This window comes from Acanthochromis polyacanthus, chromosome 5 (assembly GCF_021347895.1).
Source record: "Acanthochromis polyacanthus isolate Apoly-LR-REF ecotype Palm Island chromosome 5, KAUST_Apoly_ChrSc, whole genome shotgun sequence".
NCBI classification, from domain to species: domain Eukaryota; kingdom Metazoa; phylum Chordata; class Actinopteri; family Pomacentridae; genus Acanthochromis; species Acanthochromis polyacanthus.
The window spans coordinates 1,136,111-1,148,446 of record NC_067117.1 but is presented as its reverse complement, the minus strand read 5'-3'; the positions used below and the strand labels follow the sequence as shown (position 1 = coordinate 1,148,446).

The following is a 12,336-nucleotide window of genomic DNA, read 5'->3' as shown; positions in this document are numbered from 1 at the left end:
TAATGGAGGCCGAGCAGGAGGTCACTGAGATGGAAACACAGCGAGGGAAGATTCTAAAAACAGAAAGAGATGAATAATTAAGAAGACAGGCAGGTGGTTTATTGAAGGAAAAACTAATAACAAGACACACAGTCCTGTTTCTGCAGAGGAGCACAAATACGACTGAGATGGTGACTGTAAAAAACAGCTGTACACTGTAAGAAATAAAAATACAGAGGCATGATTAATGAAAACTTACTTAATAATTCAGGTTATTAAAGACTAAAAATCGTGAACTGAAGTGATGCTGGAGATGTTCCACCTTCCTTCCATTTCTTAGTGATGGATTTAACTGGACTCCAGGAGATGTTCTTCTATCATTTCATTCAGATTAGTTTGTAAAAATGTGTCTTCATGTTGACATGAAAGAGAAAGCAACTAAACGGGGTCCTCACCTTGTTTAGTCCAGTAGTCCTCTCAGAAACGTGACAGAGCTGAAGGAAGACGTAGCATCACATGGAAAACAGTCAAAGTAGAAGCACCTCAGTACTTTACTGGAGCAGACGGAGTTGGTTTCTGTCCACCAGTGGAATGTGAAGATAAAGAATGACCCACCTGGATGGTGCTGTTTTACCATCAAACTGTGTTCACATTGAACACTTATTTTAACAGCTTTTTTTTTTCAATTTTCTGAAAAAATACAAAGTAAAAGTGAAAAAAACAAAAGATGAAGTGACCTAACCTCTGCCCAGAGTGACTCAAAAATGTGTAAAATGACAAACAAAGGCTTCAAAATTGGTTAAAAATTCTTTAAAATGACAAAAAAAATCAAAAATACATAAAAACAACTGTTCAAAAATCTAAAATGATATGAAGCTTGTACAGAATTACTCAAAAATGTTCCTTACTGATAAAAACAATGTTAAAATAAATAAAAATCTCCCTAAAATGACTGAAAAATGTCTGAAATTTTTATGTCAGTTTTACTGATATATATGTAATCACTTTACATATTTTTAGGATTTTTTGGAAGATTTTTCCTCATTTTTTGAACATATTTACAAGAATATTCTTGCAAAATTTAGGGGATTTTTTAAAAATAAAACTTTTAAGGGAAACTTTTAAGAAATGATTGGAATTTTCTTCCTGATGTTTTCGTAAATTTCAGAAATTTAGAGAATTGTTTTGCTGATTTTTTTTGGATTTTTTTTAGTCAAGGAAACAATATTTTTGGTGCCTGTAAATGAGGACAGGAGGGTTAAAACATCTCAAATTAGGAGGTTACATGAAAGCAAAAATCTATTTTTGAGGGAAAAACTGCTATTTTTTTAAACATATCTGGCTTATTTTAAGACACCTAAGCTTGACAATCCTGATAAAATAGAGATTAAAATAAGTTTTCCAGCTAATTTTAAGATCTCAGTATTCTAAATATCGGATCTTATTTCCAGAAATCTCACCAAGACATTTTCATTTGTTCTGTTGGCAGATTTTTTTCCACTTATTTTAAGGTAAAAGTTCCTAGAAATAAGTTGTTTTTTAATGTTTTGAGAGGGGCCTTTTTTCCAGTGTAACAGTCATTAAAACCAGCAGCTGATTAAATCCTGTCTTCTTCTGTTTCCTGTCCAGGCCTCATGAGACGGTGGTTCCTCTGGAGGATCCCATCGTCACCGAGGTGACGTCAACGCTGCAGGAATGGGCCTTATTGTGGAAGCAGCTCTACGTGGTGAGAAGCAGTTTTATTTTTCAGTCTGCAGCTCTACATCTTAGTGGAACGTCAAACACCAGCAGCTGCACCTCACGGAGTTTATAAATCTACCAGTTAAAGATCTGAACGAGTCATTTCCTTAAAAATCAACCTTCTGACCTCCTCAGAACATCTGGTTCTTCATCTCCAGTAACTTCATCAATGATCAGTTCTATCTTCATACTGGGAATATCTCCAGAGTTCCAGGTCCTTGAAGTCCGTAGGGGAGAACGTCCCCTGGAGAAAATTGTAGAGTAGACCTTGAAGTTCTAGAGTAGGTTTAGGGGACAGCATGTATTTGTTGTCATTTTGTCTCTTTGCAGTTGTGGCTGTTTACATTTACATACATATATATATATATATATATATATATATATATATATATGTATATGTATGTATGTAAAACTTTTCTTTCTTTTATGGTTGTTTTTGTGCAATTTGGGACAGTTTTTGATAGATTTTAGTATTTTTTACATCACTTTGTAGCCATTTTGTTCCATTTGGTGGTTTTGTGTCTCATATTGGAAATTTGGGGCTGTTTGTGGTGGTGATTTTTTTGCACAATTTCTTGGTATTTTTTAATTGGTTTTAGTCATTTTGCATCTTTTTGTTGCATTTCGTCTGTCCGTGGTTCTGTTTTGTCTCATTTTTGTTGATGAGGTTTGGTCGATGTCGTTTGGTCGATGTCGTTTGGTCGATGCCGTTTGGTCGATGCCGTTTGGTCGATGCCGTTTGGTCGATGTCGTTTGGTTGATGAGGTTTGGTTGGTGTCGTTAGGTTGATGAGGTTTGGTCGATGTCGTTTGATGTCGTTTGGTTGATGTCGTTTGGTTGATGAGGTTTGGTCGATGCCGTTTGGTCGATGCCGTTTGGTCGATGTCGTTTGATGTCGTTTGGTTGATGTCGTTTGGTTGATGAGGTTTGGTTGGTGTCGTTAGGTTGATGAGGTTTGGTCGATGTCGTTTGATGTCGTTTGGTTGATGTCGTTTGGTTGATGAGGTTTGGTCGATGCCGTTTGGTCGATGCCGTTTGGTCGATGCCGTTTGGTCGATGCCGTTTGGTCGATGTCGTTTGGTTGATGAGGTTTGGTCGGTGCCGTTTGGTCGATGCCGTTTGGTCGATGTCGTTTGGTCGATGCCGTTTGGTCGATGCCGTTTGGTCGATGCCGTTTGGTCGATGCCGTTTGGTCGATGCCGTTTGGTCGATGTCGTTTGGTCGATGAGGTTTGGTTGGTGTCGTTAGGTTGATGAGGTTTGGTCGATGTCGTTTGATGTCGTTTGGTTGATGTCGTTTGGTTGATGAGGTTTGGTCGATGCCGTTTGGTCGATGCCGTTTGGTCGATGCCGTTTGGTCGATGCCGTTTGGTCGATGCCGTTTGGTCGATGTCGTTTGGTCGATGAGGTTTGGTCGATGTCGTTTGATGTCGTTTGGTTGATGAGGTTTGGTCGATGCCGTTTGGTCGATGCCGTTTGGTCGATGCCGTTTGGTCGATGCCGTTTGGTCGATGCCGTTTGGTCGATGAGGTTTGGTTGGGGTCGTTAGGTTGATGAGGTTTGGTCGATGCCGTTTGATGTCGTTTGGTCGATGCCGTTTGGTCGATGCCGTTTGGTCGATGCCGTTTGGTCGATGCCGTTTGGTCGATGCCGTTTGGTCGATGCCGTTTGGTCGATGTCGTTTGATGTCGTTTGGTCGATGAGGTTTGGTCGATGCCGTTTGGTCGATGAGGTTTGGTCGATGAGGTTTGGTCGATGCCGTTTGGTCGATGCCGTTTGGTCGATGCCGTTTGGTCGATGCCGTTTGGTCGATGCCGTTTGGTCGATGCCGTTTGGTCGATGTCGTTAGGTTGATGAGGTTTGGTCGATGTCGTTTGATGTCGTTTGGTTGATGTCGTTTGGTTGATGTCGTTTGGTCGATGAGGTTTGGTCGATGCCGTTTGGTCGATGCCGTTTGGTCGATGCCGTTTGGTCGATGCCGTTTGGTCGATGCCGTTTGATGTCGTTTGGTTGATGAGGTTTGGTCGATGCCGTTTGGTCGATGCCGTTTGGTCGATGTCATTTGATGTCTTGGTTGATGAGGTTTGGTTGTGTTTTATAGTTTTTGCTTCACTCTTCTCCAGTGAAACTCATGCCTTTAAAGTGTTCCTCAGACATACACTATCCGTCTCCGGCCTTTTCTTTCTCTGCTCGCCGTCTCAGCGTGTGATCTGATTGGAAATCCATCTGCAGCTAAATGGAAAACTGGGAAAAGGTTCTGTGGTTTGAGCCCGGTCAGGATCTAAATCCGTCCTCCGTCTTGTCTCGGTTCTGACGGTTATTTTCATCGCTCATCCTGCCAGCGCTGTCACTCTTTTATTCACAGTTGACACACTTTTGTCTTCACTCGCTGCCAGAGTCCAAGACATGAAAGACGTCGAGTTCTGCATGACGGATTTTCTATTTCTGTCCTGACAAACCTGACATTAGTGAGTGTTTCTGTCAGCGACAAAGCGAACGTCCTCTTAAAGCTGCTGTAAATCCAGAGCTGCTGATGTTTAAAGCAGTAAATAATGAGGAACGTCCGTCCTTCAGAGCTGCACTGAAGCACTGTTACAGATAAATAACTTTCTATCCTCTGTTTCTGGGTGGGTTTTCACACTCTTTTGGATATATTTTGATTGATTGTCGGCACACTGCATCTATTTATTGCCATTGTGTCTCTTTGTGGTTATTTTTTTTACCTAATTTGGTGGTTATTTGCCGTATATTGCCTTATATGCCTCTGTCTTTGAATGTTTTTATGCAATTTTTGAGTATTTTTTGATTGATTGTGGTATTTTTACATCCCTTTCTCGGCATTGTGTTGCATAGTGTCGTTCATTTTGGGTTTATTTGTTGACTCTGTGTCTGTTTATGGTTTTTGGACCATTTTGTGTCGCATCTTGATCGTCTCTTTGTTAGCAGTCTTCATGTTTTCGTTCATTTTTTTTGAACAATTATGGACATTTTTTGTTGATTTTCAGCCATTTTGCATCTTTTTGTTTCCAGTGTGTGGGTCTGTGGTTCTGTTTTGTCTCATTTTGTTTGCATCATGTTGTTAATTTTGGGTCTATTTGTCGACACGACGTCTCTGTTTGGTTTTTTCTGCTCCAAACTGGACATTTTCTGGTAGATTTCAGTCATTTTGCAGCTCTTTTGATGCTGCTTTGTGTTTTATTTTGGATGTTCTTTGTCTCTTTGTGGTCATTCTGAATCTCTTTGTGGTAATTTCTGTCCAGTTTTGTTTGTTTTATGTCATTTTTTGATGGTTTTCTGTCCTCTATTGTTAGTTTTGTTTGCAAAGCTTACATTCAACTTTTTGTCTTTTCTGCTTGAACAAAATGCAGGACCAACAACTTCTTTAACACAAACTCTGAGAAAATGTTGCTGTTGTTGATGGGTTGTTTTTTTTAGGCACACTGCATCTATTTGTTACTATTTTCACTCTTTGTGGATGTTTTTGGCCCTAATTTGCTTCCTATGTGCCGTATGTTGCCTTATATTTCTCTTTTATGACTATTGTTGTGCATTTTTGTGCAATCTTTGATTGATTTTGGTGTTTCCACGTCCTCTTGTTGCCATGCTGTTGCTTGTGGTTATGTTTTTGTCCTGTTTTTATGGTTTTATGTCTCATATTGGTACATTTCTGTCTATTTCTGTCTGGTTTTTTAAAGCAAACGTCCTCTTAAAGCTGCTGTAAATCCACAGCTGCTGTGTTTTGTGTGGATGGACGAGGAGATAAAGCAGTAAATAAAGAGGAACATCCGTCCTTCAGGGCTGCAGTGAAGCACGATTACAGATAAGAACACGCAGATAAAAAAGAAATAACAGGCCGGTAAACTGAGGAGATGGAGGCTGAAGGATGCTGACTAACAGAGTTACAAACTGATGAAGTGTAACGTCGGATAAACACCTCCTGCTACGTTTGTCAGCATCAGAGGATGTTTCCATGTGATGACAGGAGATTACCCACTCTGAAAACATGTCAGAACAAGTCCTATTTAAAGGAGGATTTCTGATGTAAATGCCAGAAAACACCAGGTAGGACTGTATGGAGTCACAGGAGTGCCAAATCAAAATATAAATAAATAAATAAATAAATGTGGAAATATAAAGATAAATAAATAAATAAATAAATAAAAGGAAAAAACAGAAAAGGTAAAAGCAAAGACAAAATTTTTATTTATTTATTTATCTTTATATTTCCACATTTATTTATTTATTTATTTATATTTTGATTTGGCACTCCTGTGACTCCATAGGACTGCAGTCCATCATCTGTAGGATCTAAATAAACTTGAATCCAACACGTCCTGGAAACTCTCAGCCTGACAGAGTGGCTTTGTTGATCTGCTGCTCAAAGCCTCAAAGATGTTCAAATATTAGGAAGTTTGGCCTTCCTCCATACTGGACTGTGCAGGAGTGAAAACTAGAGCTGGAAGGATCCATCGATGATTATAAAGGATTACAGATAAACATTCAGCTTCACTGTGTTTGGATTGAAAAGTGGACAAAGAAGTAGAAATAGTGAGAAATAAAGAGGAAGTTTGGATCCATTCATGCAGAAAAGCATCCGGTCCACAGAGCCGAGCGACACGAGGCGGCGTCAGCACGAAATCGGTACGAGTTCAGGTTGAGTTCAAGGACAGGAAAGTTCAGAGTCAAGTAGAAGAGAGCACGACAGCAGACAGAAAATGACCATAAAAAGAAACAAAATGACCATAGAAAGACTCAAAATGACCATAAAAAGACTCAAAATGACCTTAAAAAGTCACAAAATGACCATAGAAAGACTCAATTACCTTAAAAAGACAGAAAATGACCATAAAAAGACACAAAATGATGACAGACACACTAAAACTACCACAAAATATGCAATACGATCACATAGAGACACAAAACAACCATAAAGACACAATATGACCTTTAGAAGACGCCACATATCAACAAAGAGCTGTAAACTATTAAAAATAGATGCAAAACATCCACAGACATCAAAAGAAAACAAAGATCTGCAAAATGACCCACTGACACAAAATACTCATAAAGAGTCATTAACTAGTGTAAAACAACAAAATACTGTAAAATGACACACAAAACGAAACACAAAGAGGCAAAAATTCTGACCAAGGGCCATAAATTACTGCAAAAAGATGCAAAATGTCCAAAACAAGTTGCAAAACTGCCATAAAAAGGCACAAAATGAGAGCTCCAAAACAACAAACACCCAATTAAATGACCACAAAGAGACGCAAAATGACCACAAAGAGACGCAAAATGACCACAAAGAGACGCAAAATGACCACAAAGAGACGCAAAATGACCACAAGGAGACGTAAAATGACCACAAAGAGACGTAAAATGACCACAAAGAGACGCAAAATGACCACAAAGAGACGCAAAATGACCACAAGGAGACGCAAAATGACCACAAGGAGACGTAAAATGACCACAAAGAGACGTAAAATGACCACAAAGAGACGTAAAATGACCACAAAGAGACATAAAATGATTATACAGAGAACCAAAAAGCCCACAGTTCTGTCTGCTTGGTTCCATGTCTGCTGCTCATATCTAACATTCAGCCCTGAATAAAACCATCAGTCCATCCCTAGAAAGAACTTCTCCTGTGTTTTCCTCACACTCTAACATACACACAGTGAGTTTAACACGTGTCAGGAAGCACATACATGTAGGTCACAGCTCATCACAGCGGATGAACCCACTGACAGTGACGAGCTGAGTTCTCACTGAGTGGATGCTGAAGGTCACTGAAAGTGGAAACAACACAAACCCGTCTGTTAAGGTCTTTATTCCTGATATAACTGCAAATACGCGTTTAAAAAAATAAAAAAGCCAACATGGGAGGGGCTGTCAGGCTACCCATCTATGAAATTACAGTTTAAATATTTTTAAAATCGCATTATTGAATGTGTAGAAGGCTTTATTTCAACAATGTCTTTGTTTTCTGTGTTCTATTAGGGACCCTCACATTCTGCTGTATTACTGTAGAAACACCACAAACACTTTCTGTCCGTTAGCATTAGCACTGCTAGCCTGCTAGCTGGCTTCCAGAGCTGCTAGTGTGACTCATTTTAATATTCCTGGACAGCAGAGGGACACGGTGTCTTCACTAAACTATTGGTGCTGTTAAATGTCCATCCATCTGCAGGAATCAGAGAAAACCGAGTGAGAGAGTTTAGGTAGATGTTGTGGATGAAGATGGAGGTAGATGTTGTGGATGAAGGTGGAGGTAGATGTTGTGGATGAAGGTGGAGGTAGATGTGGTGGATGAAGATGGAGGTAGATGTTGTGGATGAAGATGGAGGTAGATGTTGTGGATGAAGGTGGAGGTAGATGTTGTGGATGATGGTGGAGGTAGATGTTGTGGATGAAGGTGGAGGTAGATGTTGTGGATGAAGGTGGAGGTAGATGTTGTGGATGATGGTGGAGGTAGATGTTGTGGATGAAGGTGGAGGTAGATGTTGTGGATGATGATGGAGGTAGATGTTGTGGATGAAGGTGGAGGTAGATGTTGTGAATGAAGGTGGAGGTAGATGTTGTGGTTGAAGGTGGAGGTAGATGTTGTGGATGAAGGTGGAGGTAGATGTTGTGGATGAAGGTGGAGGTAGATGTTGTGGATGATGATGGAGGTAGATGTTGTGGATGATGATGGAGGTAGATGTTGTGAATGAAGGTGGAGGTAGATGTGGTGGTTGAAGGTGGAGGTAGATGTTGTGGATGAAGATGGAGGTAGATGTTGTGGATGATGATGGAGGTAGATGTTGTGGATGAAGATGGAGGTAGATGTTGTGGATGATGATGGAGGTAGATGTTGTGGATGATGATGGAGGTAGATGTTGTGAATGAAGGTGGAGGTAGATGTTGTGAATGAAGGTGGAGGTAGATGTGGTGGTTGAAGGTGGAGGTAGATGTTGTGGATGAAGATGGAGGTAGATGTTGTGGATGATGATGGAGGTAGATGTTGTGGTTGAAGGTGGAGGTAGATGTTGTGGTTGAAGATGGAGGTAGATGTTGTGGATGATGATGGAGGTAGATGTTGTGGATGATGATGGAGGTAGATGTTGTGAATGAAGGTGGAGGTAGATGTTGTGGTTGAAGGTGGAGGTAGATGTTGTGGTTGAAGATGGAGGTAGATGTGGTGGATGATGATGGAGGTAGATGTTGTGGATGATGATGGAGGTAGATGTTGTGGATGATGATGGAGGTAGATGTTGTGAATGAAGGTGGAGGTAGATGTTGTGGTTGAAGATGGAGGTAGATGTGGTGGATGAAGATGGGCCTCCCTCCTCCTCCAGCTTCTCCTTCATGCTGATGTGGAAGCAGATGTGGCTGCTGCTTGTGTAGGCAGCAGAGATGTGTGAAGGAGGCGGAGGGAGGAGAGGGGACGCTGACAGCAGAACAAACGAACGAGGACACGTTTGTCTGCTGCAGAGAAGGTTTGTTTGAGGAGCACTGACAGCAGAGACGAGCTGGAGGAGATCTACAAGATCTACACCTTTACCTGTATCTATACCGACATTTATATTTCTACCTACATCTACACCTGTAACTATACCTCTGTTTATACCTGTATCTATATCTATATCCGTGTATCTGTAGCTTTATCTACCTGTCAAAAAAGTTATTTCACATATTTAAATACAGTTTAAAAACTGTCAAAAGCTGTTAAAGAACAAATTACTGTTTGTAATAATGCATATTTCTGATCTTTTTTTAAATGCTTATTTCTTATCTGTAATTTCTCAAATTCTTTGTCAGTTAAAATTTTTAAACTGTTTTTCAATCCTTAATTCACATTTTTTTCTCTAAAATTTTAACACCAAATATTGGTCGAACTATTTTTTCTAATTTAAATACAGTAAAAATGTTAGTAGTTTTACAGTCAAACCCTGTTAAAGAATTATCATTCTACTGTATGTAATAGGTTTTTAAAAAATGCAGTTTGGTTCTTTTTTTTATAAAGTTAAGGTGTGACTCTGTTCCAGTCGTTCTTATCTGCAGTTCAACTAAATAACGGTGAATAGTTTTACAAACTACAGCTGAATCCAGTGAAATAATGTTCAGTTTTTACAGGAATGTGATGAATCAGAGACATGAACACATGAACTGCTTTACAGATATGAAGTGAAAATGGTGACAGCAAAAGACTTTCTGAGCCAGATTTCCTGTTGGAAGCGTTCAGCAGAACGGAGCGGCTACAAAAAGACAGAAAAACCAACGTTTAATTGGTGTCTGAGTTTCCATCCTTCAACAGAGTGAGAATCAGTCCTAATAAAGCTCCTGTCCATGCTTTTACGTGCTCCGTACGACATCACGAACAAAAGGAATGTTCTGGAATGCTGGCGACTGAGAGGAGCAGGAAGCTGATTGGTTGCCGGGCGGTTTAGCGGGGACTGGTCCTCCAATCGGCTGTCTGGAGATAATTGGTGTCACCGGGTGGTCTGAGGATAAAACTGAAGCTGCTGGTCCATGTTTCTGTAGCTGTGTGGGTGAAAGCATGAAGTTCTGAAAGCATGAGTTCAGTTACGCTTTAAAAAATGACCAAACCTCTCCAGAACACATCCTGTTAGCTGATTCCTGTGTTCAGATAATTTACGGGCTGTTTTGGACCTAAAGTAAGTCCTGTGGAAATATTAGGCAGGAGTTTGAGAATTTTGTGCATTTTCACCCTCAAAAAAACACCTCAAATGGTAAAAACCATCCAGAAATATGACTCCTAGAGCCATGAAAGCTGGTGAGGATCAGAACTTTACTGCAAATATGAATGTAGTTTTCTTCCTTGTTTCGTGTCATTTTGTGTCTTTTTTGTCTAAATTCAGTCTTTTGTTTCGTGTTATTTGTCTCAGTTTTGTCATTTTGTCTTTTTTGGCTATTTTTTTAAATTTTGTGTCTTTTTGTCTATTTTTTTGTTGTTTTGTGTCTTTGTCTATTTTTTGTCTTTTTGTCTCATTTTTGTCATTTTGCATCTTTTTTGTGTCTTTGTTGTTTTGTTTTTTTTGGTCTCATTTTTGTCGCTGTGTAACTTTTTTGGGTCAAAATTTATTCTTTTTGTTTTTTGTGTCTTTGTTTTGCTTTTGTCATTGTGTAACTTTTTTTGTCAAAATTTTTTTCTTTTTTGTTTTTTGTGTCATTTGTCAGTTTTTGTCATTTTGTGTCTTTTCTGCCTCATTTTTGTCTTTTTGTGTCGTTTTTGTCGCTGTGTAACTTTTTTGTCAAAATTTTTCTTCTTTGTTTTTTGTGTCGTTTGTCAGTTTTTGTCATTTTGTTTCTTTTCTGCCCCATTTTTGTCTTTTTGTGTCTTTTTTGTCTCATTTTTGTCATTGCGTAACTTTTTTGTCTTTTTGTTTTTTGTGTCGTTTGTCAGTTTTTGTCATTTTGTTTCTTTTCTGCCCCATTTTTGTCTTTTGTGTCTTTTTTGTCTCATTTTTGTCATTGCGTAACTTTTTGTCTTTTTGTTTTTTGTGTCATTTGTCAGTTTTTGTCATTTTGTTTCTTTTCTGCCCCATTTTTGTCTTTTTGTGTCTTTTTTGTCTCATTTTTGTCATTGCGTAACTTTTTTGTCTTTTTGTTTTTTGTCATTTGTCAGTTTTTGTCATTTTTTCTTTTCTGCCCCATTTTTGTCTTTTTGTGTCTTTTTGTCTCATTTTTGTCATTGCGTAACTTTTTTGTCTTTTTGTTTTTTGTGTCGTTTGTCAGTTTTTGTCATTTTTTCTTTTCTGCCCCATTTTTGTCTTTTTGTGTCTTTTTTGTCTCATTTTTGTCATTGCGTAACTTTTTTGTCTTTTGATTTTTTGTGTCGTTTGTCAGTTTTTGTCATTTTGTTTCTTGCTTTTGTTGTTTCATGTCTCATTTTTGAAATATTTTGTCTTTTCTGTGTTTCTTCGTTTGTTTTTTGTCTTTTTTTTTTTACAGTAAATCCTCCATGGTTCAGTTCCAGGTGACTAAATGTTGTGTTCCTTTGTCGACACTCTGATCTGGAAGTTGTAATGTGGAAATGATAAACTGAGGATGAATGCTGGTGGTTTCTGGTTGGTGATGATGTTCAGTAAAAAGATAATTCCTTAAATGTGAACATTTTTTCTCTAGAACAAAGGAACCATGAGGAGTTGTGGTTGTTTCTGGGTTGCTATGCTGTGTCTTACTGGTTTTACTGGTTTTACTTGAGCTCAGACTGGATGTGAAGCTGGACTAGAACCGTCTGACTCCTGTGGTTTAACGGAGCGTTCTTAATGAGCTCAGTGGTTCTGAGTGGTTCTGCCTGCAGGCCTCAGCGGTCAGACTTGTTGTCGGTTCTGTGACGGTGTTAAAACGCCTCCTCTGCTGCTGCCGTCTGATCAGATGTGTGAATGGAGGTGCAGGAAGTCGCATCGCTGCTGCAGAAAGTGCCCCCCCGGCCTCCAGTCATCGGGCTAATTATAGAGCCGCCGTCAGCCAATCACAGCGCAGCAAGGCGTCAGCTGACAGGAAGCAGTCACAGCGAGGCTGGTTCCATGAAGGGCCAATGAGTTTAAAACACGTTCTGCTCATCAATAAACTGTAAATATCTGATGCTTTGTCCTGCATCTTTCTGGAA

At 39.4% G+C, this 12,336-nt stretch overlaps 1 protein-coding gene and 1 long non-coding RNA gene across 51 annotated transcripts in view; both read left to right on the top strand.

The window, feature by feature from the left end:
* The window catches only part of LOC127534113 (dedicator of cytokinesis protein 3-like), a 65,863-nt gene extending 64,066 nt beyond the window's left edge, over positions 1 to 1,797 (top strand). For both annotated transcript variants that reach the window (XM_051948541.1, XM_051948542.1), the window contains exon 5: positions 1,609 to 1,797. In XM_051948541.1, the coding sequence (XP_051804501.1) occupies positions 1,609 to 1,792 (184 nt within the window). In that variant the 3' untranslated portion in view covers positions 1,793 to 1,797. The remainder of the gene's footprint in view (positions 1 to 1,608) is intronic.
* A 4,147-nt stretch (positions 1,798 to 5,944) lies between these two features.
* On the top strand, positions 5,945 to 9,010 carry LOC127534172 (uncharacterized). Of its 49 annotated transcripts, none has more exons than XR_007942196.1 (6): positions 5,954 to 8,167; positions 8,243 to 8,267; positions 8,318 to 8,392; positions 8,468 to 8,592; positions 8,668 to 8,742; positions 8,893 to 9,010. It is a non-coding gene; the product is annotated as an uncharacterized LOC127534172 (long non-coding RNA). The 49 variants fall into 49 exon arrangements; XR_007942185.1 differs by having other exon boundaries at positions 5,962 to 8,167; positions 8,318 to 8,367; XR_007942198.1 differs by having other exon boundaries at positions 5,945 to 8,267; positions 8,318 to 8,417; positions 8,518 to 8,592.
* The last annotated feature ends 3,326 nt before the right edge of the window (positions 9,011 to 12,336 follow it).